The sequence below is a fragment of the Salvia hispanica genome, chromosome 1 (genome assembly GCF_029641045.1).
Source record: "Salvia hispanica isolate PSC_SH4W2 chromosome 1, Shi_PSC_v1, whole genome shotgun sequence".
NCBI classification, from domain to species: domain Eukaryota; kingdom Viridiplantae; phylum Streptophyta; class Magnoliopsida; order Lamiales; family Lamiaceae; genus Salvia; species Salvia hispanica.
In genome coordinates, this window is record NC_142692.1 from 9,520,120 (window position 1) to 9,544,085 (window position 23,966).

Below are 23,966 nucleotides of genomic sequence, written 5' to 3' on the forward strand. Positions count from 1 at the left end.
ACCATTCATTAAATTTCAATATTTTGTATTGTATATATATGCTATAGTTTTCAATTCTACCAATGATCAAATCGATCCGAAAAGTTGAATTATGCACTGATAAAGTAACTAAGTGGAAATTTTAGAATATTGTTTGCAACTTTGTTCTTTGTGTGTTGTTGGTCAAAGATACCTTTTGGCTTTTGATACCGCTGCTGAAATTTGATTTTTCTAGCTATATGTAGAATATTCTAATACTTTGACTATCTACATAGTACTACTCCTACTATTCGAAAAATCAAAATAGTGCTTCCAACCAAGTCAATACAAATAATTTATAGGAAACTACGAAAGTCCAGTGATCTCATTCATCTATCGACATGTAACGGAATTCCGAATCATACGGTACATTTATAACTATATGCAACCAAATTCCAAACTCTTTCTAAAAACTTCCTACACCTGCTATTAATAATTTAATAATCTATAATATAATAATCTAAATAATAGTAGACGCAAAGTTTAATGCAAATTTGATAAAATGGGAATGAAAGAGAAAAAAAAATTGTTAAAGTTTTATTAATAGAGAACGAGTCACGTTCTCATCAAGAATAAAAGAGGATTGATTTTTTTGGACATACCAAAATCAAAAATATAACTAGTAGGAGTATTAGGAAAGAGAGATTGGAGCTAACTGATAGCATCAAGATTAAAGTTTCATCAATTAAGGACGATTGAAGCTAAATCTTCCATCTCGATTCTCTCTCTACTTCAGCACTCATGTTAGGATGCTTTTCCCTAATTTCATAAGACTAGATCTTCCTCAATTTTTCATGCTCTAATTTTCTGTAGAACAGGCCAATTTTTTCCACAATCTGACCTAGAGATCATGACACTACATATACAGAGAAGACATTAATATATACTACAAGAAGATTTTTATTTCCCACAAATAAGTAAATCCTATAAATCAATACTTCGGATTTCGGAATACATCATCAATAAACATGTTTTCAATCATGTCTGTCTCTACATGATCTAATTTTTTGTCCTAAGAAACCAGAGGCCCTCTAGAAAAGTGAGTTAATACATCCCACACAAAACAAAGTCAAAATTTAGTAAAGAATAATGAGGTAGAAGACGGACCCTTTTAAGCAATCACAGGGCTCTTTTGGACAACCCTGACTACTGCCATCCCATCCCCGTCATTGTCTTTTACCCTCCACGTCCTGTCCTTCGTTCTTTGGGGCTTCTTATGCTGTTTATGAGGTTTACTTGCCCTTTTCTTAACAGCAGTCTTGGCAGAGGCTAATCCATTGTCAATGTCGAAAGAATTTAGATCGCTCAGCACGTGCTCCAGACCGATGGCAGGTTCGTCTGTGGCAATTGGAGGGTCTTCATCGTCAGAAATGTCTGATTCATGTGGAGAGCTGCATTCGTCTGCACCAACTTCATCATTTGAAAAGTCTGGTGGCATTTCATAGTGCGGAAGCTTCGCATCAATGTAATCCTTCAATATTTGGCGTGTAGCTTTGGTCTCATCTGGTAGTCCACTCGAGGCTACGTACCCACGAGAGGCACAATATGATCTCAAAAGCTCTGCTGCCAAAGGGGGCCGTGATTGTGATTCGTACGGCTTGGGTTTTGGCAATTTGATTTTGTAGACACTCTCAATAACGGATCTTGGCACTCGATCTGCAACCACCTGCACAGCCGCGCGGTGCTCTGTCAAGCGATCAATAGGCAAGACCCCAGATGCAATCATCTCATATCTTGAACTAGTGAAGGATGGAAACACCAGTCCAGGGCAATCACAGAGAGTAAGTTTCTCGGATATTATCAATGTCTGGAAATGTTTGGTCTTCCCAGGAGTCGAAGTTACACCAGTCCTCTTCTCTCCCACCAAAGCATTGATTGTGGAACTCTTTCCTACGTTGGGATATCCAACAAATCCCACAACTACATTTCGATGTGGTGCGAGCCCAGAAACACTTTTATCATCACAATGCACACCTGACGAGCCCGAGTCAATGGACTTCGATTGGCTTTTCAATGAGACAATCTTTTCAGCTTCAGCTTGCAGCCGGGCAAGTAGCTCATCTCTGCCATATACTTTTGTTCCAGCATCAGCTAAGTCTTGCTGAGTACCAATAGACAGACTGAACTCCTTCCCCTCTAAAGCAGCAGTGGCAGCTTTAGCTGACCAAAAAAGAAAGAGAATGCCATGTTCATGAAAGTAATTAGCCCATTGTTCCCTGCACAAAATTCATGTAACAATTCTTCAAAGGACTAAAGAGTGGACAATTCAGGAAATCAACAGAAGCACTGTAACAATACCAACCTAACAGAGAACGGCAGAAGATCTGCCTTGTTCACAAGGAGTAGAGTCTTTGTGTGTTCATCAATTTCTCGTGCATATGCCTATAGTTTGGTAACATCCATGACAGGTTAGAACAATTAGTCAAAATATTGGTACGTAAAATGCTTAACTTGGTAGTGAGCTTTTAAAAATATCGGAAGATAATAAGAGGTGCATCGGTTTGAAACAGTTCTTGATTAGCAGCTAAAGCCGGTGCCTATTCAATTCAACACTTTTTTTAATGTGGATGACATCCAATAGAAATTACATAAGTTACTAGAATTGAAGAGAAGAAACCAAACATTTAATTTTATCTAACTTCCAGTATTACCTCTAGATCAGGGCAACGGTAGAAGAGTGGGTCCCTTGCATCAACAACCATCACTATCTTCAAGAACAAACAATTGAAGAAGGGTCAGCACTCGGCAGGAATTATCAGCATGATACAAATCAACAGGTGAACATTCACAAAAGCAAGAGAAATAAACAGTTACTTTTCTGATTCTACGAGGATAATTCACTTTTGCCTAGATATCTAGACATCTTTGTTAGGTTAAACATCACCGTAGGCATTTATCACCATAAAATCCCTAGACATAAGAAAAACATCTGCGGAGCAATAGAAAATCATATACTAGAAACTATGACACATTCTCTTTTGAGTTCAATGCTTTATGCCTATTGATTTAGCCATTTAGGACACATTCAAAATGCATTAATGCATCGTTCCCAGTTAACATTGTCGTTGCTACTTTTTTTCAAAGAATTGTGAAGAAAGATTTTTTTTAAAGAATCGTGAAGAAATAAATGCTTGAAATCGGTAATCAGTGATCAGAATAAAGTCCTCAAAGTCTTCTATCACAAATCACAATAATCTTCAGAATATCGTGCAACTCCTCACATTCCGAAGCACTTGGCAGAGTATCTATGTTTGATACAATTAAATGGCATATTAAGGCAACTTAATGCTTTAAAAAGTTCAGAAAAGAGCCACTTTTTGGAATATACTATCTCACCAGATCACTGCGTTCAAGCACTCTCCAAAGCTGTCTCCAAATATCCAGATTTTTCTCAAATGGAGTAAGAACTAGATTTTCATTCTCCTCGAGCCTGACATGAAAAGAGTACAACTTTTAGAAAATAAAATAAACTAAATAACATATTAATTTGACAAACCCTGAAGGCTGAGAACCCATGCACATTTGAAGACTGAAATTCTACCACAAAAAGCTATCTATATTATGTAGAAGCGGGCCATGCCGATGTATTATATTTTTTTTTTTAAAAAGGTCAAATTTGAAGATTGTGAGGTTGAGTCAGAGAAAGTCAAGAGGCTTAGAGCCATGAAGTATCAACCACCCCTGTAAATGTCTACACGTAATAAGTGGGGCATGCTGCATATGTATGATTAACTTTACAAAAAATCAACTATCTCAACTAAAACATATGAAGGAATAAAAAGAAACTGCAAACACAATAAAATATTAACAGAAGTGATCGTGAATACACTGCACAACTCCTATTTGTGCTATTATTTCATAATTGCTGACCTTGCAAGATTGCGGCGCCACTCTAGAAATGCTCGTTTTTCATTATCGTCAAGCTCTTCAACGGACATTTTAGAATTCCATGGCGGCCTAGATAAGACATTTTTGCATTAAACCCTGTACAAACAAAGGACAACAAAACAAAATTTAGATAGCAGAGCAAATCATACCTTCGAGGAATACGGAGGCTACTGGCATGCAAAGCTTCCTCCTTCTTCTGTTGTTCTCTTCTTTCTTCCGGCGTCATATCAATTGTGCTGGAAGCGGAATCCCTGAAAGAATACATAAAATACCCACAAGCCTAATTAAAAAACACAAACATAGAAGAGAAGAGGAAAAGAAAAGAAAAATTCTACAATAATAATTTTGCCACTATTAGTGACTCGAATAAGTTATATGCATAAAAATTAACGCATCCAGCTAACGCAGGAATAAGCAAAAGGCGCATATAATTGTCAAGTCGAGAGCTTGTTGAAGCTGTTAAGGGGGTTATATTTGAGTAAATGAAGTATATATATAGAGGCTCTTATTCTCAATCAGCGGCTGATATATCCTTCGAGAGCTGAGAGATATTATGTATTGTATCCATCAAGTGAAAGAGGGTTTTATACACGAGCGGGAGAGGAAATTGTTAGCGGCATTCTCGGTTGAGTTTCTGGGATAAGGGTAGAACATCTCAAGCTACATTCTTGAGCTAAATTGTCTTGTGTGAGTTTCATTTGCTGGATTAAATTACAACAATGCAACTACTAATTAACCGTTAAGTTCTTCTCACAAAAAACGTGATCATGTCCTCTCCATAGGTAACAATTCAAACAAGCACGATCAGTAGCTACTCGACAGAATTAAATCGCATGTAAACAGCGAAACCAAAACCCCTCGAAATACTTGGGAAGTAGAGGAAAGAATAAAAGAAGCCAAACAAAAACTAAACAGAAATCTCACAAATTGATGGGAAATTGGGCGGGATTGAGAGAGGAGTAGAGGCGGTGGGCGTCGTCGGCCTGCTCAATGACGGCTTCGATGTCGCTGACCTCCGTGACGGACTCGAGAACCTTCTTGTGCTGGCTACGGTACAACTTGCCTTTCTCCTTGGTCTGCTGTATCATCTGATTGTGGTGCTTCACAAGAGCGCGTCCGAGGACGCTTTTGTCTCCCTTGGGCATGTTGATTGAAACTGAATATGCGGAGAACAAGGGCGGCGGGGCGTAGAAATAGGGTGCAGTCAGCGAGCTTTGGCGGTGGCAGCGGCACGGTGGAAGGAGGCTCTCTCAAATGTAAATCGTCACCGCTGACGCCACCACTAAAACCTCGACTTTGTCTATGTTTGGTTAGCACTATTATTATGACCCTGCTCCAATATCTCCTCAATTTTTGATTTCTTTTTTTTTTTTCTATTATGACGAGTATAATCCTCTTTTGGTCCTTAACATATAATCAGATTTATAATTTTGGTCTATAGCATTCATTTATTAAAAAGTAAGTCCAAGACATATGAAAAAGCTCTCGCATAGGTCTTTTTTTACTGTTCCGTCAATTCTCGACGGTCAACAGTCAATTAGCAAAAATTTGATCCGATTAGCTTATTTTAATTACGGTAGCAAATTGAATTTATTTTTTAATTTTCAGATTTTACATTTTTAAATCCAAAATGAAAATAGTGAAAATACTCTAATATTAAACACAAAATCCAACACTCAATTCATTCAAATTTCTTCCCTCCCCCCCCTTTTCTCCCGCCCCTTCTTCTTCTTCCTCCCCAAGAACCCTAATTCTTTTTCTCCATCTCTGCAACAACCAAACACCTTCGAACATGGGTCGTTCGACGTTTTAGCCGGAACTCCGTCGACGTCAACAACGATCGCGACCGCACTAGTGACTTCAAAGACCTCTGATTTAGCTACGCTTTCTGCTATTGTAAGAAGACGACGGTGCTCCGCATTGTCACTTAACAAGGCAAACCATCGAGAGGGAAGCTTTACTTCGTATGTGAGAGGAAGGAATGTCGTTTCTTCAAGTGGTGCGAGCCAAATCGTGATGTCGAAGCTCGGGCCTCTTCTTCGTCAACCTCAGTCGATGGTGCCGATTTTGAGGAGCTGGCTTTGAATTGCAACACTTTTGTGTATATTCAAGTAATTTGATGTAGTGTTTGCAAAGTGAATCGTATTTGAATTTTGAAGTGGATAAGTAATTTGAATTTGTTGTTGTTGTAACACTGTTGTTCGAATTTGAATTTTGAAGTGAATCGTTCATAATCTTCTTAGAAAAATCGCCAGTAAGCCCTAATTGGACAATCCTAAAATATAAGACAAAGTAGTCCTTCATATAAATTTTTTACTTCCATTTGGTCCTACATTTACGCACACCAATTGCAGACTTACAGGTACAAAATTTTGTAAATGATATTGGTTTCTAACGTTATGCGATTGCTTCTTCGTATGTGATTGTTTCTTCGTCGACTATGTCAATAAACTGACAACAAATTGAACCAATAAATGGACAACAAAATACAATACAAAGTGGTCCTTCATATTCATTTTTTACTTCGAATTGGTCCTGAACATTTACACGATCAAAAAACCATAGGCATAGGGTACTGCATCAAAAACAATAGAGTCCTATTGTCATAAGCCATTTACACCCGATACACGCTAAAAAACAACCACAGTTACATCCACAAAAAAATATTGTCGTCCACTGAAGGACTAGGGTTCTGTTTCGACTTGCTTCCTCGTCGTCTTCAACTTCTAGAATCGGAGAACAACGGACTTCTGGAACCGGAGGAGAAGAAGAACTAGGGTTTGAACCCACAACATCCGACGAAGCCGACGCTCCGTGTTCGTCAGGCGACGTCCTTCTGTCGTCTTCTTCTTTCTCGAGTATGTGTGTTTCACTTCACCGATCACTTCACCGAGAACGCCGGCGTGACGAAACAGCGAGTTGGGCGTAATCCAACTCATGACAACTAACAATAATCGGTCGGAATCGGGCTTCTTGGTCGGAATCAGAGCTAGGGTTCTTAGGAGAGGAGCGCGAGAGAAGATAGAAAAGAGAGTGACGTTTCGTGTTTTTCAGACTTAGAAAATTTTGGAAGAATGGAGGGTTTTAATTTTGGAAGAAAGAGGAGATTTGTTTTTTTTATTTCACTACACTCTTTTATTATCGATAGTGTCAACTTCTCATGACATATTTTTTTTAGACTAAAGTCTAATTTTGGTCTCTTACATTTGCCCTAAAATTCTTTTTGGTCTCATACATTAAGTTTGTGACCTTTTGGTCCCTAATATATTGGTTTGGTATCTTTTGGTCTCAAACAAGGTCACAAACTTAATTTATGAGACCAAAAAAGAATTTTATGGAAAATGTAGGTGACCAAAATTGGACTTTAATCCTAAATTATAATTAAGTTATTAAATTGGTCAAACATTTTGACTGTTAACTAACAAAAAATGGTTATTTTGGACCAAAACAATATGTTAGGGACCAAAAGATCACAAACTTAATGTATGAGACCCAAAAAATTTTTTGGACAAATGTAAGAGACCAAAATTGGACTGTAGTCTTTTTTTCTTTTTTTTTTTTTTATCTTGGATCAAATTTTAGCAAATTATCATCCAGACATCTTTGATTTTGATCAAATCATTGACAATTAAAAATTATAGATCATTAACTTCTTAGAGAGAGCACTCACAATGGGGGCCGGTCACCGAGCCCTTGCCCTTCACCCCAATTGGCTGAGATGTCGACCTTGGCCGATCATCAATCCCCCCACCCCCCCACCAAAATTGTGGAGATAGGGCCGATAATCGGTCCTATCATGCAAATTTTTTTCTAATACAATACTTATTTTTAACCCTATGTATATATACCTCCATACCTCATTCTTTTTCAAGTTCTACAAGCTGTACCAAGAAGAAACAAAAGATCGGAGTAAGAATTTAAGACAAACATTTGGATAACAATGACCAAGATGAAGAGAAAATTGGGTCAGGATTACAACAATGATGACGCTTGAGTCATTGTCTTCTAGACTTTTATATGTGTTTTTTAGTTTGTATTCATCTGTATTTTTTTTAAAAAAATCTAGGATGTTTTTAAAAAAAAAATTAAGTATGTTTTTTATAATTTATTTGTCTTTTATTGATCATTTATCTCGTGTTATTTGATATCAATAATTAAAAATGAAATATAAATGAAATGAGAAGTTAGATAACTCTAAGATATGCCCTTCCACTGCAGGGAGATAGGTTTTGTGAGTAAAATACTGACGTGGAAATAGGAAAAAAGATAGACTCTTGAGATGGCCTATCCATTGTGAGTGCTCTTATGTATGTGAAGAAGTAGCATCAAGATTGATGATTGAAGTTTTTCAAACTGATGCTTAGTTTCCAAAATTTAAGGAGGTTGTACTGGATGTTTATTGAATAGAGAAGTAGTGAAAATTCCTTGGCAAATGGTAGCCACTAAGTTGATCAAGCAAGAAGTTTATAGGATACACCGAGGCCAAAATGAGGTTATAACAGTGATATGGATTGTTGGTATGCTTACTTATTTTGGAATATATTAGAGGCAAGACAATTTTGGTGGAAATGTGAAAAGAATACTGCAAAATGGTTAATTAGGTATGGAATGTTCATATTGTTTCTGTCTGTTTATAAATTTTTATGAACATCCTGCTCTACTTTTCCTCTAGATTTTGTAAAGTACATTTAGTTGAATTAACTGACCTTGTAATAAAAATTTAATGAGATTATATGGATTTGACTAATCATTTCACCGGCATGGGTGAAAAATAACTATGGACCAGCATACACTCCTTGTAATGAAAATTTAATGAGGTTATATGGATTTGACTAATCATTTCACCGGCATGGATGAAAAATAACTATGGACCAGCATACACTCCTTGTAATGAAAATTTAATGAGGTTATATGGATTTGACTAATCATTTCATCGGCATGGATGAAAAATAACTATGGACCAACATACTGGCTTTGTAATGAAAATTTAATGAGGTTATATGGATTTGACTAATCTTTTCACCGGCATAGATGAAAAATAACTATGGACCAGTATAATGGATGGTATATTCAATTAAATTGAGCGGTTTCCATTTTCCTTGCAAGTTGCATCATTAGTATGTCATCAACAATATTTTTTGGAAAAAAGCTTTTTGTTTACGCATTTTTTTGTGTAGCAAATTCGGATCCTTCATTTTTGTGTACAAATCCAAATCTATAGAGAATAGAGATGGCTTTTGATCCTCAAAATTCTGACTTTAGGTCGTTTCCAAGTGAAAATATTTTTAACGTTTTTGAAAATTAATACTCCTCCATCCCGCTTTAGCAGTCCCATTGACTTTTCTGCCCTCTTTTTGTAAAAATGATAAAAAATAGTTAAAGTAGGGAAATGGTAAAGTAAGAGAGACAATAATGTAGATAAGACTCTTCTCTATATTATTCTCTCTCTTAATTTACCATTTCTCTTTTTTAACTATTTTTTATCATTTTTATAAAAAGAAGGCAGAAAAGTCAATGGGACTGCTAAAGCGGGACGGAGGGAGTAGCGGTATAGCACCCTATCACTTCTCTCAACTCAATCAACTTTCCCTTTTCTTATTTCTTATAATATCATCCTCCCTCTATCTTCCATTAAGAATCACACTTTGACCGGATGCGAATTTTAAGAAATATAAAGAAAAGTTAGTGAAATGTAGGACCTATTTTTTTATATTGGTGTTATAATAAAATGTGAGTGAAGAGCGTTAGTGGAACGTGAGATCTACTTACTATTTATGATAAAAATTAAGTATGACTCTTAGTAGGGATGGACTCAAATAAAAAAATGTGACTCTTAGTCGGTTTCACACTATAGCAAGATGAGTATTTTTTTTCGTCTCGTCATTAGTCATTACCATGAACATTTTATGAAAAATGTTGAAATTGAGAATATTTTATGAAACATGATGACATTTTTTGGAATGCACTAAAAAAATTGAAGACATAAAACACTCTTAAGAAGTCACATCAAATAGACATATAATAATTACTATAAATTTTTAGTTAGTTTTTTAAACAATTTTTGTGTAGGTTATTTTAATTGTAATTAGGGCTTTTTAAGAGAGGCCCACGAAAACTGAAGTTACTTTATTCAAGCCCATTAGATAGTAAAGCTATTTAGCTGAAAAAAGAACTACTAACCTATATCGAAGTTTGTGTGGTGCATAGTGATTTAAGATGGTGGACTGATTCTAGTCCATGTTATTTAATTTCCACTTCCATAGGCTTAATTTGACCATAAATAGACATTTAAAAAAAAAAATCACATGGTAAAAGTCATGAATATTTTTGTATCAAGTTTTGAAGATTTTAGTATTACTATTATAAATCGAAAATAAATATAAATGTGACTTTATTACATACAGTAATCCAATTTTAAAGCATAAGAAACGGACAAAACCTCGGAAATGATTTTTGTTTTATACCACGGGTGTACCGAATCCGCTTTTGGCGGAATCCGACTAATCCTGCTCAACCGGATTTGCGGATTAAGGCCGAAAGTCTCCCAGCCGGTGGCGGGGTTTTTAATGTACACTTGTTGAAGACTCTAGTTAAGGTAGATATCAACATCCCAACTAATAATACCATACTTATTCAACGCCCTTAAAATCAATCATAGCCCTTTGATTACAAATCCAAACAATCTTTTCCATCCCCTTAATTATTTTATATCTTCTACCTTGGTTTGTGTCTGGTTTGGTGGATTGTTCATCAACTAATCTCTTTCTCTTCTTTTCAATTTTGTTTTAACTTATTACAAAATTATTTACATAATGGTCCCATAGTTATAGCGTATTTGTCGGTGGCTTCTAAACTTGTTTTTTCCCTCAAAAGAGAAAGAAAGTGCAACTCAATTTTTTGTATGTTGTGGAATGGTTGGTTTAATTCATTGCTGGGTGGCATAATTGGTATAGTTATTGTGATGTTTTGATAGTTTCATGTTTGGAATATTGCAATATAATAAGGCACGTATAAGACACTTGGTTGGTTTGGTTGTGACATTGTATTTTATGTCTCTCTCTATATTTAGCATTTTTAATCAGATGAAACTTCAATAAGGAAAAAAATTATTACGATTGTGAAATGTGATGGTGATGTTAATGTATTCGTCGGAAATTATGACATTGTGAAAACTTGTCCCGTTTAAAAAAGTTTACACTTGTTAAAGGTGTTTAGGGACTTGGGAGATCGTTGTCACATAATATTACCGCATCAAAAATTTTAGATTTTCAACTTTAATTAAGTACATAGCATTTATAGTCTGTGGAAGGCAAATGTTTGAAGTGGTCATTTTTCTCAAGTAGGAGAAATACTAAACCTGATAAGTGAGATGCAATTGCAATTTGCAATGCATCATTTATGAAATACAAATACTTCTTCCCCAAACATATTTTGTCGTTACTCTCAAAGTAAAGTCATTTTAAAGCACCCAATGGGAAACTCCAAAGGCAAAGGATAATCCAATCCCAAAGCAATGGATTGTCAAAAGTTATAGAAGGAAGAAGAATTTCAAGAACACACAAAAAGGGTTCAATTCAAAAAGGAAATTCATAGTATTTGCAATTTACAATTGCATTGAATTCCCTAAAAAGGGGCAGCAGAGTTGACAATTTTACATCTCTTTAGATGCAAAGCCAAGGATCTATGAGAATGAACACCTCATACATATGTACAATAACGAACAACAAAAAGACCAAATTGTCCTAATCACAAACAAATCTATCCCATTTTTTCTTTTTCTTTTCCTTTTCATTTTTAAATTTGGTATTGAAATTCAAAACATTCAACCACCACTACCAACATAGTTTGGTTCCCAGATATTTTAAACTTTGGCCCTCTTGGATTGCTGCAGATGGACTCTCACTTGTGGGTTGCTAAGGTTGAGGGCATTTTATTTTCATAGCCACTCAGAAACCCTAATCCCACGTGGTCACTCCACATCCTCACGTTTCACAGCCTCAAAAGACTCTGCCTTTTTCTCATCTGCACATATTAATAAAACAATGGCAGATTAATTTATACTACTGTGGATCAGACAGGGCTGCATCCTCATCAAAATATTCTTTAGGGAAATGAGATTTTTCAAGATTATAAACATTACTAAGTTGGTGACAAGTGTTCAACCAAGAAGAAAATAACATGTTGGGGTAAACATCATAATCTCCATTACATCAACTAAAGATTTACAATATCCTCTCCCTCAATAGGGAACAAACATGTTGCAGCACCAGTGTAGAGTGAAAGGGTAAATCGGTAATTCAATAGAAGATATAGCACATGACAAAGTAGTACTACTGTAGTTCACATGACTATATCACTGTAGACAGAGTTGGGACAAAGGCCATTGGATTCCCATCATCCTTTCTCAGTATCACACACTAATAATCCCACCAAAAAATATGGCCATCACTTTATACCATCTCTCAAATTTCAAAAAGATAAGATTTTGAATGTAAAATTAGACTAATTTCCTTGCACAAGACTCGGTAAACGAATAACATGTGGAGTAACAAAATTAGTTAGCAAATGAATCAGTTAATCCCTAATTTAGCGACTTACTAGAGCGAAAGATCAGTCGTTGAGGATAACCGAATCCGCCATCTCCATCAACGGATTCAAGCAATCCGGCGAGAATTTCCTGGCGAACATGTAGGAATAAGTGGAATTGGATTCTCTGAGGCGATGGATGAGCTGCGGCGAGATTTCAGGGGGGTGGTAGGTGTGGGGGTGGCCATTCACGGTACCGGTCCAATTAACCCTAGTTAGAGTGTAATGGCTGCAGCCGCTGGGATCCTGCATCGACAGCATTGTGGGGAAATAATGCTCTTCGGGATAGCACGACTGGACATTGATGCAGGGGAGCTTGAATTTCCGCCATAGCTTCCTGTCCTTGATGACCATCAGCGCGTGCTTCCGCGCGAGCACGAAGAATTGCGATCCGACTCGGAATTGGTCGAAATGCACCTCGGGAGGCATGATGTTTCTGCCCCTGGCGTTGTAGCGATCCCACAGATGGGACTCCTTGTCGAGGATCTCGATGTAGCTGGGGAATTCGAGATCTGGGGAGAGGCGGGAGAGATCGAAGAGGAAGGTGTGGAGGTAGTTGAAGGAGCGGAGGGGGATGCAGTGCTGCGAAATTAGGGCGAAATAGGCGTTGGCGGGATCGTCGATCATGGCGGTGGCGAGGAGGCGGCGGGCGGCGGAGATGAGGGTGGCGGAGGAGCGCTGGGTGCGCTTGGCGGGGATGAGGCGGCCGCGGAAGACGCCGCGGAGGGGAGGGAGGGGGGAGAAGGGGTCGGCGTGGATGTAGATGTTGTAGAGGGAGGAGGGGGCGGGGGAGAAGAATCGGTCCCAGAGAGGGGCGAAGTGGAGGGGGGAGTTGGTGAGGAAGAGGAATGCGATCTTGGGGGAGCGGAGGGGGGCGGAGAGGTGGGATTTGGCGGCGGGGAGATGGTGGGGGGTGCGGGTGGAGGATTCCATGGCGATGGCCTTGTGGAAGAGGGAGAAGTCGTGGAGCTCGTCGGAGGGAGGGATGGGGATTTGGCGGGGGGAGAGGAAGCGAGGGGCGAGGAAGAAGTAGAGGAGGGGGAGAGAGAGGAGGAGGGGGAGGGCGGAGGCCATGGCTGAGGCGGAGCCCATTGATGAGGGTTTTGGATGTTGCAAATACTAAAACTTGCACACACATATAAATGCTTTTTCTGTTTTCCTAAATTGGGAATTTTCAATTTGGCGCTTATTTTACTCTAGTCAAAGGCTTGGTAACACTAGATATAAATTTTATTTTCCATAATATCTAACGGGTAATAAGAAATTAATGTATTGTGAATGTACAAGGGAATGATCTGTAAAATTAGAAAATACAATGATGATTGATGGGGCTCGCATTAAGGTTTGATTTTAATAATTTTGGGTTCATCATTTTGAAAGATGAAATTAATTTTGTTATGAATTACAGCAGCTGGATTGCATAATCAGTAGATTTTGTTCCATTCTACTTGAAGGAAAACGTGAATTCAGTTACCAAAGTGGCATAGTACAAGAAACAAGTTGTTCATTTTGTCCTTACCATGTTCGTTCCTTTAATTTGTTAAACCTACACCAGCTTTGATTATTTATTGTATTTAGAACTCATTTTAGGTTTTTTGACCGCATGTTTATTCTTTTCACATCAATTTCGTTTGTAAATATGAAAGGTTTGTTTTATTTGAGCTTTGGAACAAATATAACTGTTGAACAATAAAAAATAAGCTTATTTTACCGGAGGTATTTATTTGTCATTATTAATAAAATACTCAAATGACAAGAGTCTCTCTTTTAACAACTGGATGGCCTAAAACTCAAACCTTCCCAACCTCAGACAGAAGCAGCTGATTGCCGTGTATTGGGAGCGAAAAAGAGGAGGGAGCTTTCCCACCGGTGGTGATCAACGTCAAAGGTTCGCCACAGAGAGTGGCAGATGACAATTGAGAGTGTGAAGTATGAAGGAGTTAATCTAATTCAAAATCAACATAATCAGTGGTTTTTGGATCAAAACTGGTGCCTCGGTTTGAGAATCTGAACCAATTGGACCCTTTACCGTCCAGTTCTGGTTCCACCTCTCAGATAGAAGGAACTAGCGGTTCCAAAACCGATCTCCAGGTAGTTAACACAAATTAATTCCACGAAATTTGAAAGGCATAAACGAGCTTTCTGCACATATGAAAACTCCACAGGCAAGACAAAATCGAGGGATGAAATAGTGGAAATGATATACTTACAACATATATATGAATCTCAAGGCAAGGCAGCAATCATTCTACAGATAAAAACGAGCAACCAAACATACAGCTACCACAAACCCAACAGCTCTAAACAATGCTAATTAACCAATAAATACAATCATTTTTCACTAAACAGTCGCACTCCAATTCTTATTTTCGCAACATCCCCCTCACTCATCACAAGCAATGTGCTCTTTACATACAATCTACAGCAGCTGCTGCTCGAGGAACTTGTGCCATTCCTAATGATAACTTTGTCGCCTAAGTTTAGATGACTTGGCATCAAGCCCATTCGACTTGACTTTGTCCTTACCAGGGTTCGTGGCACTAGGGGACCTTCTAACACTAGTTTTATTGAGTGGTTTTACAGGTTGAGATGCATGACCCAGTCCTGTTGACATTAGATTGCACATAAAGAAACAGTTCAAAAACCTAATGGAGAGAGAGAGAGAGAGAGAGAAAGAGGGACTGACCACTGGCTGGCAGAGACAATCGCTTCTTCCCTTGTCCATCTGTGAGAGTGGACCTCTCTTTAGGATTACTCTGTGATCTTGAAACAACATTAAGCGATGAGGTGGCTTCCTCAACCAAGTCTTCAACAACTGCATTAGGCATGGGGGTTTCTTGCACATTGACTGACTTGTTGGGTGAAGAACTGCAGCCTTCGGAATTGGAAGCAGCCCTCTTCTCATTGAAGACATTGGTGTTATTACTAGAACGTGAAGGAACCTTTCCATTTGCAATATTCAATGTGGGTCTCTTTCCTGCAGAATTGAATTGAGTTGCAGACACATTATTCAAATCGGCTGGTCCATCCTCACTGATTTTGACACCATCTTTGGGATTAATATCTAGAAACCGGTTTTCCCATGGGCGCACGGCCATCCATCTCTCTAACCAGTTCCAGCCCCAGTTGCTTTTATCAGGTTCAAAGCCAGAAGGTGTAAACTGCTGTCTTGACCCGGCTTGCCACTGCATGACAATAATTCAAATTAACGCATGCTAAACTAGCTTTGGCTATAAGCTAAAAACAAATTCATATCCAGAAATGCGTGCTTCATTATATAGTCAAGAAATCATTATGACAAACTAGGAAAAGTGTAAATCATTGTTTTATCATATCCTTCAGATATAAAATCTACTACTAAGTTTAATTACAATATTTGACAAAAAGAATCTTTTTATCTTAAAACAAGAAAATACAATCACATTTTCAGTTTAACTCAGACCCTGCTTTACAAAAGAAAATCTGGATCTTCTGGATTCTGGACAACAGGACCAAGAAGGCATACTAAACCACATATGCTTGTATTGAATCATAGGTAGCATCCCTTAATCCTCCTTTCTTTTATTCATTTACTTAATTTTTAAAAAACCCACATGTTTACAGAAGAGTAAAGAGATATAAACAACAGTATTTAGAAAAGAAAGAACAAGAAAGAATTGGTGTGACATGCTGAAGTCATTCTCTTCTTTGTTAGCATCATATCCATTCTTGTCTACATTATGTAATGCATGCATTATGTTTTTTCAGTAAATGGTCAAATTACATGCAAACTGAGAACAATAGAACGTTACCTGGTTAGCTAATGCATAGGCCATAGCTCTTTCACGTTTAGCAGCTGCTTCCTTCCTTTTCAACAACTTGGCTTGAATTTCTTCAACAGATCCAACACTATCACACCACCCTTCCTAGTTTATGGTCAAAAGATGAAGAGAAATCTTAAGCAAGCGGTTCTTGAAAAAGAAATGCAGTAGTGAGTTAGCTAAAAAAAATTATTATTTTTATATGGAGCTAGATTACTTCAATTTCTTTAACATGAGCCTCGTGTTCAAGTTGTTGCTGAAGTTTCTGCTGTACTGTCTGGGTCTCTAATGCGATTCGAACACGTCTAGCTCGGACACGAGCTTGAACTCTAACTAAAGCTTGCATGCATCGGAGTGTTATGGCAGCTTGCTTTCTTACAGCATGACCTCTGACAAGAGCTTGAAGTCTCACTAATCCTTTTAAAGCGCGCAAAGCTCGTCTTGCCTGATAGACAAAAACAATAGTTTGCCAAATGAATATGAGGGCATATAACTGCTAGAGAGAAAACAAAGATTGGACATGCATCGCTCTGCCCAATTACCAGAAATCCTCGAAAGGCTGTCTGGATACGTATCGCTGCCCATTCTTCTCTCCTATTCTGTTGAATTTGAGGCACATTTTGAACCTGAAGTGAAGTAGAAGGGGAGCTAGCTGGTTCTGAGACTGATTGGAAATTTGCAGCTTTGGATTCATAATTTGCTGTTACCCCATTTTGATTGAACTCATTTTCAAGTACATGGCTATCAATCTCAACAGAGTGCTTTCTTCGGTGGCGACTCTTGCCAGTGCTCCCAGATTTCTGTATGTTTGAAAATTTTATACCATTAGAAATGGATCCACATATAACTATTATAAGCAGCCAAAAGAAATTAAGAGGTCCATGCATAACGATACAACCTTAACACTCATTCATTCAAGAATGGAAAGTTGCAATGGCACATATGGATCAAATATATTAAAGAACTTATATAGTTATGTGCATAACTATGCATCTATATACATACAAACAGAAATATGTTTACGGAGATTAGTTGAACTAGATGGATGCTACTTCTAAGGAACGGTGGAAGTACATGCTGGGTGGACGAAGAAATGCACGATTGAATTAGAAAGCAGGTGTTTTTTAAAATGGCTAGAGAAGGTAGAAAGAGAAAATGATGGGGAGAAGAGAAAGTCAATGGTTCAGAACGAAGAAGAAGCTTTTATCTGATCAAGACAGTCAATGTATGAATCTTTTTTCCGACACGAACAGGACCCAAGAAGTTTCTGAAGTACAAATGTAGACTATGCAAAAACCGTATGAAGTACTAGTATTAACAATATAGCATAATGAAGTTAACATCAATTATCAAATACTTCAACTAAAGTTTCTCCACTAATTGGCAGTGAGATTGTCCTTGTGCAGCTTCGCCCTAAGACCTCTCTAATTTGCTAAAAATATCAAGAATCCAGAAAACAAACAAAGAGAATTCAGAAAATCCAAAGAGTATCAGGAGCATCACTACATTTTCATCCGTCTCAAAAGAGTGTGATTTGTCGGATTTCTTTGAACCGAGCAATGCTTTGAGCCATTTCTTTGATGCTCCCATTTATGTCAGTCCTGGTACAAGGAAGTTAAAAAAAGATCATAATTTGGCACATCCATGAAACCCACTTCCCCGTCTTCTCATTAGACGAAACAATGTAAGGAATGTAACAAACTTAGCTACACCGCCAAAAAATGGAGTAGTCACCTCTAATAATTTTGACTGCGGCATCGCCTTAACCATACAAATAAGCCCGAGAATTTACAGATTTCATCAAATTCTCTTAACGAATCAAACCAGTCTAGAAGGATCTTAAAATGACCAAAACACCAGACCAAACAGATAGAAAACTTATTTTTGGTAACTCAGCTTATAATTCGAAAAACAAAACCAAAAAGTTTCCATATTTCAAACCTGAAAACAAGTATAAACACGATAAATCCAATGCCTTTTTTTCCTTTTTTGGACTCAAATTAATAAATAAAAAAAACCAATATCATAGCATATCCGTCAAAAGAGCCAAAACAACAGTACTCCATAACTAATTCACTTATATCTTTCAGTACAATCCTTACAGCAGCGGAAAAAGCAGCTCCCCAATCAAAACTAACCACGAAAGGTGCTACATTTCCAAGTACGAGTACTCGGAGAGTGAATCGAAGTGAATTACTCCGAGCACGACGAAATTGAGAAGAAGAAGAGAATTTACCTTGGTAACGAAGCTTGGAGTTGGAATTTGTGAGAAATTAGAGAGAAAACATGATGAAGTGAAGGGTGAATTGACAGATCTGAAATCCAAATTTGGAAGTGATAGACAGTTTCATCGGTGCCGAGTCTAACTCACCCGAGTTTACTGTTTACTATAGAAATTTTAAGAACTGAGGACTTCTCTTCTGCCCTTTTTCGTCATTTCACCTCAATATTACTATTATTATTTTATTAGGAAAAAGAAGACATTTTTGTATGATTGATTGGCATTGGGCTTTTGGCACGTAGGGAAACATTTAATCACTTTTTCGCCTTAATTTTTGGGATTACTGTGCTTGATTGATGGCTAATATATTTTCACCTATTTTATTGTTGCCAATTTCTCTGAAAGTCAGTGTTCCAATGTTTTGTACTTCTACTTAATTTTTTAAAATTTTAGATTTAATTGCTACTCCATAAATGTTTATAAATTTGTTATATTTGAATCTGATCATGTTTCACGGAATTCATCATAAAAAAATTGGCGTGTTGCAATAATTAAATTTTTAGTTGATGTTATAATTAAAGTAAATGAAACGCGTAATTGCAAAATTATGAAAGAGAGGAGGAAGAAAATGGTGAAAGTGATGATGGGTAGCAAGATGGGGTGAATTATTAAATGGAAACAAGTACTCGAGAGGATTAAATTTTACTATTTTGTATTTTAATGATGTGATGATGATTTGAAAATGAAATGACATAAGAGGGCAAGGAGGCCATGCTGGATTTTATAAGTCCCGACAATTGCAATTGTACGCTGGCGACAGCGTGCATGTACTGACTAACCCAATTTTGATATTTCGTACCCACCTATTTCAAGTTTTGAAATTTTTATCTTGCTACTGTGTGTTTTATTTGAAACATTTACATACTTTATCTTTTTAAACATTTTATATTAAAATATAATTTATAAATATTGATATATTTAAAATAATTTACATATTAATCATTTTGCAATAAATTAGAAAAAAAAGTGAAACTTTTAATTTAAATTTTTGCATATTTAAAAAAAATATATTTTTAACTAAATTGTGTAATTAATTGAATCGAGTTTGAAACTGGAGTATGTTAAAATTTGTCATAAAGTTTCCATATCATTACTTTCTTATCGCTATATAATAGTAATATAGACAAATAACAAAACAAATTTATAATTCAATTAAATCTAAAATTAATTGTATTATATATATGTAAAATTTATGTATTTTTATTTTAAATTAATTTTTTTATTTTAAATTAATTTAACTGCACACACATGATGGATCATAAAACCTTTTTTTTGGGTTACAAGGCACAATCCTAAAGTAATTGTAGTTTGAATCAGCTTAACCACACACACTTGAAGAACATAGGACATTTTCTTTTACGAGAGATAGGACAAAATCCTAAAAGTAGTTGGAGTTTATTCAGTATCGAATTCAAGATATAATTTTGGAGGAATGAAATTAAAAAAAAAAAAAAAAACTGAGGGAAAACGGTTTTTTTAATATATGAATATATAATTTCAAAAATTCTGTTTAATTTTTTTTCGAAAATAACATGATTTTACATACATGGTTACATGGGGTCCCAACCAACCATTTATCTACTCCTTTGTCTTATAATATGAGTCATATTTGGTATGAGCACGAGTTTTAAGATATGTAAATAATAGTGAGTTCGAAAAGTTAGTGGAATATGTGGTCCACTTTTTTATATTAATTTTGTATTAAATGTGAGTGAAATGAGTTAGTGGAATATTGAACCTACTTACTACTACTACTTCCTATTTATAATAAAAGTTAAATGTGATTTTTATTGTGAGACAAATTGAAATGGTAAAATGTGACTCTTTTTATGCAATGGAGGGAGTATTAAAAATTCATATAATAATTACATTGGTAATGTAGTGTAGTTGGTTTTTTAGTGTGGCTAGTGTGTGAAAGATCTAGGGTTTAAATTTAGCTGCTGCCGCCTTTGTTGTTATTCTTTATTGCTATATGTATTTATTTGTCTATTTTGGTGGATTTTCTGTTTTTATTTGCTTACGTAAGTAGTAATAGTATATTTTGTGGATTTTATATTTGTGGATTTTTTATTTTCTTACACAAATAGTAGAATTATATTTTTTTATTGCTAGATATATTCATTTTTAATTTTTAATTTTTTGTTTTTCTCACTGTTAGATTAATTCAAAATTGAATTTTTTTAACTTCTACTTATGGTCTTTTATTTATAGCTAGATTAATTAATACTCACTCCGTTCCTAAAAAAATATGCACTTTGGGTTCGACACAAGTTTTAATGCAAAATATGTAAAGTAAAAGAGAGGTAGAGAGAAAAAATAATTAAAATATTGTAGAGAATGAGTCTCACCTTATTAGAGAGAAAAAAGTTTCCAAAATTAGAAAATATATATTCTTGTGGGACAGACTAAAAATGAAATAATGCATATTTTTTTGGAACGGAGAGAGTAAGTATTAATTCATTTATCAGATTCTCATAGTTAATTCAATAGCTAAGTTAATCATTTATGTCTTTTTCTTATACTAATAATTTATACTCCTTCTGTCCTAACTAATGTGATGAATTATCTTTATTGCGTAAGAATACCCCTTTGTCCGTTGCTAAGAGATGCATTTCTTTCTGCACAAAATTTTGAAAAAATAGAATTTTGTTAGTGAGTGAATAAATTAAGAGATGTCATAAAGTAGAGATGGAAAAGTAAGAAAGATGGTGCCAAAAAAGAAAATGATTACTTATCTTGGGACGTCGCAAAATGAAATATGAATCACTTAATAAGGGACATATGATAACATTTTTTTTATATCTCTTATTTTATCCTCACTCATTTTTTCTCTCTATTTTTTTCTCCCTTTCACTGTATTCTCACTTTATTTAACCACTAAACAACACTATCTTAAATCATGTGCCTAATAAAAGGAGCGCCTCAATTACCATGGGACGGAGAAAATATAATATTTAATTATTTTCTTTCTCATACTAGTAATGTTGTAATCCTTTGTCCGTTGCTAAGAGATGCATTTCTTTCTGCACGAAATTTTGAAAAAATAGAATTTTGTTAGTGAGTGAATAAATTAAGAGATGTCATAAAGTAGAGATGGAAAAGTAAGAAAGATGGTGTCAAAAAAGAAAATGATTCTTATCTTGGGACGTCGCAAAATGAAATATGAATCACTTAATAAGGGACATATGATAACATTTTTTTTATATCTCTTATTTTATCCTCACTCATTTTTTCTCTCTATTTTTTTCTCCTTTTTACTGTATTCTCACTTTATTTAACCACTAAACAACACTACCTTAAATCATGTGCCTAATAAAAGGAGCGCCTCAATTACCATGGGACGGAGAAAATATAATATTTAATTATTTTCTTTCTCATACTAGTAATGTTGTAATCCTTACGTCCCAAGGTAGATGTTACACTTGAGTGATGACACGAGAATTTAGAAGATGTTATTTTGTGTTCAATTGAGAGAAAAAAATTTATTTTTATATTAATGTGAAAAGGAACATTTTCCATGAAAAATGAAATGTGATATATTTTGTTAGACAAACTAAAAAGGAAAAATGTGATATCTAAACAAAGGGATTATAATTTTTATTCATTTCACATTTATATAATGCTTGTTTACGAAACATGATAATACCTCACTTACATATTAAATATAGCGTTGACTATTGTTTAAAATTTTTTATTTCCACAAAATGCATAAAATCTAATCGAGTGAACTATATAAATGGTACCTTATCTTTCACTTTCCCACGTAAATGGTACCTGATCCTTATTTTATATCGTTTTTAGTACCCAGTGACAAAAATAACCCTAGGTACCAAATATGCGATTTTTTTGTTATGGAGGATATTTTTGGAAATTTTCATTAAATAGTACCAAACATGTGATTATTTTTTTCTTCTCTTATTTCTTTTTTTCTTCATTTTCTTCTTTCTTTTTAGTATTTTGTCTTCCTTTCTTTTCTTTTTTACCCCTTAGTTTATGTTTCCTCTTTTTTCTTTTTTCTTCTTTTTCTTCTTTATTTTAAGTGTTTATACATACATCTAATTGCATTCATAATATGCATCAAGAACAAAACACCTAATTAAATTAATTATTTAAAATAATTAAATCAATTAAATAATTTTTATTAAATTATTTTATACTCATTTTAGGCTAAAAATATTCATTTTATTGAATTATTTTATACTCATTAAACACCTAACTAAAAATATTCAACTCTTAATAACATTATGAATGCAATTCACAATTTTAAATTTTTATTAAAACTATATTGATTTGTTATTAATTTAATGTAAAATAATATTATTATTATTATTATTATTATATAATATTACTGTGTGATTCATAATTTAAATAATTATACTATAATTATTTATTAACTACAACTAGTTTTTAAGTATTACTATAACAATAATATTATTACAATAATTAAATTATAACTATAATTATAATTAAATTTATTTGAATGATATTAAAAAAATTAATTAATTATTAATTTATAACATCAAAATAATAATATTAATATTGATTAATAATAATAGTATAAATAGTGAGAAGAATGAGAGAAGATATTATAATATCACTTTTGGTACTTAGTTTTGTATATGTCCAAAATAACCTCAATGACACAAATGGAAATATGTATTTGTTTAGAGGACATTTTGGGGTGAAAATTGCATCAGGTACCAAAAATGTGATTTATATGTACCAAAAACGATATAAAATAAAGATCAGGTACCATTTACGTGCGAAAGTGAAAGATCAGGTACCGTTTATGTAGTCTCAACCTAATTTTATGGCCAAAATTATTTGAATAAATTAATGATTTATTTAGTGTTTTAATTTGTTTGATACTGGTAGTTTTATTTTTAATATTAGATATATTATTCTCTTTGTTCCCATTAATTGACACTTATTTCTTTTTTTTTTGTCTCAATTAATTAACACTCCTAATTTTTTTACTATTTTTGGTAATGGACCTCACATTCCATTTACTATTTTTACTCACATTTTATTATAAATTTAATTTAATACTATAAAAGTAGGACATACATTCCACTAACTTTTTTCCACCAATTTTCCACTATATTTATTAACATCTAAGCTAAGTCAAATGATGTCAATTAATGAACTGTGGGTGAGTAGTATTTTGCAGATAATATGTACAAATATATGTGACTGTGTATGATATTAGAAATATATATACATAACGAGGTGTGTGAACATTTGACAATCGATGAATTTATTTTTGGATACATACATTAGATAGCTCATAGATAACTTCCTAGTCTTTATCCTGCTAGGCGTGAAAATCAACATAATAATTTATAGACTTTAGGCGGTGATGATATGCAGATTTGAGGTCATGACGCCTTGAA

The 23,966-nt window shown here is 34.9% G+C and overlaps 3 protein-coding genes across 3 annotated transcripts; all 3 read right to left on the reverse strand.

The window, feature by feature from the left end:
- Positions 1-902: 902 nt before the first annotated feature.
- LOC125222899 (GTPase LSG1-1-like) lies at positions 903-5,216 on the reverse strand. Its single transcript, XM_048125779.2, has 7 exons — positions 4,831-5,216; positions 4,056-4,157; positions 3,889-3,975; positions 3,355-3,448; positions 2,670-2,726; positions 2,321-2,400; positions 903-2,234 (listed from the first exon to the last, which is right to left on the reverse strand). The coding sequence occupies exons 1-7, from the start codon at positions 5,049-5,051 to the stop codon at positions 1,130-1,132; spliced, it is 1,746 nt and encodes a 581-aa protein (XP_047981736.1). The 5' UTR covers positions 5,052-5,216; the 3' UTR covers positions 903-1,129.
- A 6,236-nt stretch (positions 5,217-11,452) lies between these two features.
- LOC125218191 (glycosyltransferase BC10-like) lies at positions 11,453-13,599 on the reverse strand. Its single transcript, XM_089062507.1, has 2 exons — positions 12,505-13,599; positions 11,453-11,928 (listed from the first exon to the last, which is right to left on the reverse strand). The coding sequence occupies exon 1, from the start codon at positions 13,582-13,584 to the stop codon at positions 12,517-12,519; it is 1,068 nt and encodes a 355-aa protein (XP_088918633.1). The 5' UTR covers positions 13,585-13,599; the 3' UTR covers positions 11,453-11,928; positions 12,505-12,516.
- A 1,074-nt stretch (positions 13,600-14,673) lies between these two features.
- On the reverse strand, positions 14,674-18,687 carry LOC125224535 (protein IQ-DOMAIN 5-like). Its single transcript, XM_048127950.2, has 7 exons — positions 18,529-18,687; positions 17,799-17,893; positions 16,835-17,092; positions 16,510-16,737; positions 16,284-16,397; positions 15,179-15,677; positions 14,674-15,096 (listed from the first exon to the last, which is right to left on the reverse strand). The coding sequence occupies exons 2-7, from the start codon at positions 17,880-17,882 to the stop codon at positions 14,948-14,950; spliced, it is 1,332 nt and encodes a 443-aa protein (XP_047983907.1). The 5' UTR covers positions 17,883-17,893; positions 18,529-18,687; the 3' UTR covers positions 14,674-14,947.
- Between the last annotated feature and the right edge of the window lie 5,279 nt (positions 18,688-23,966).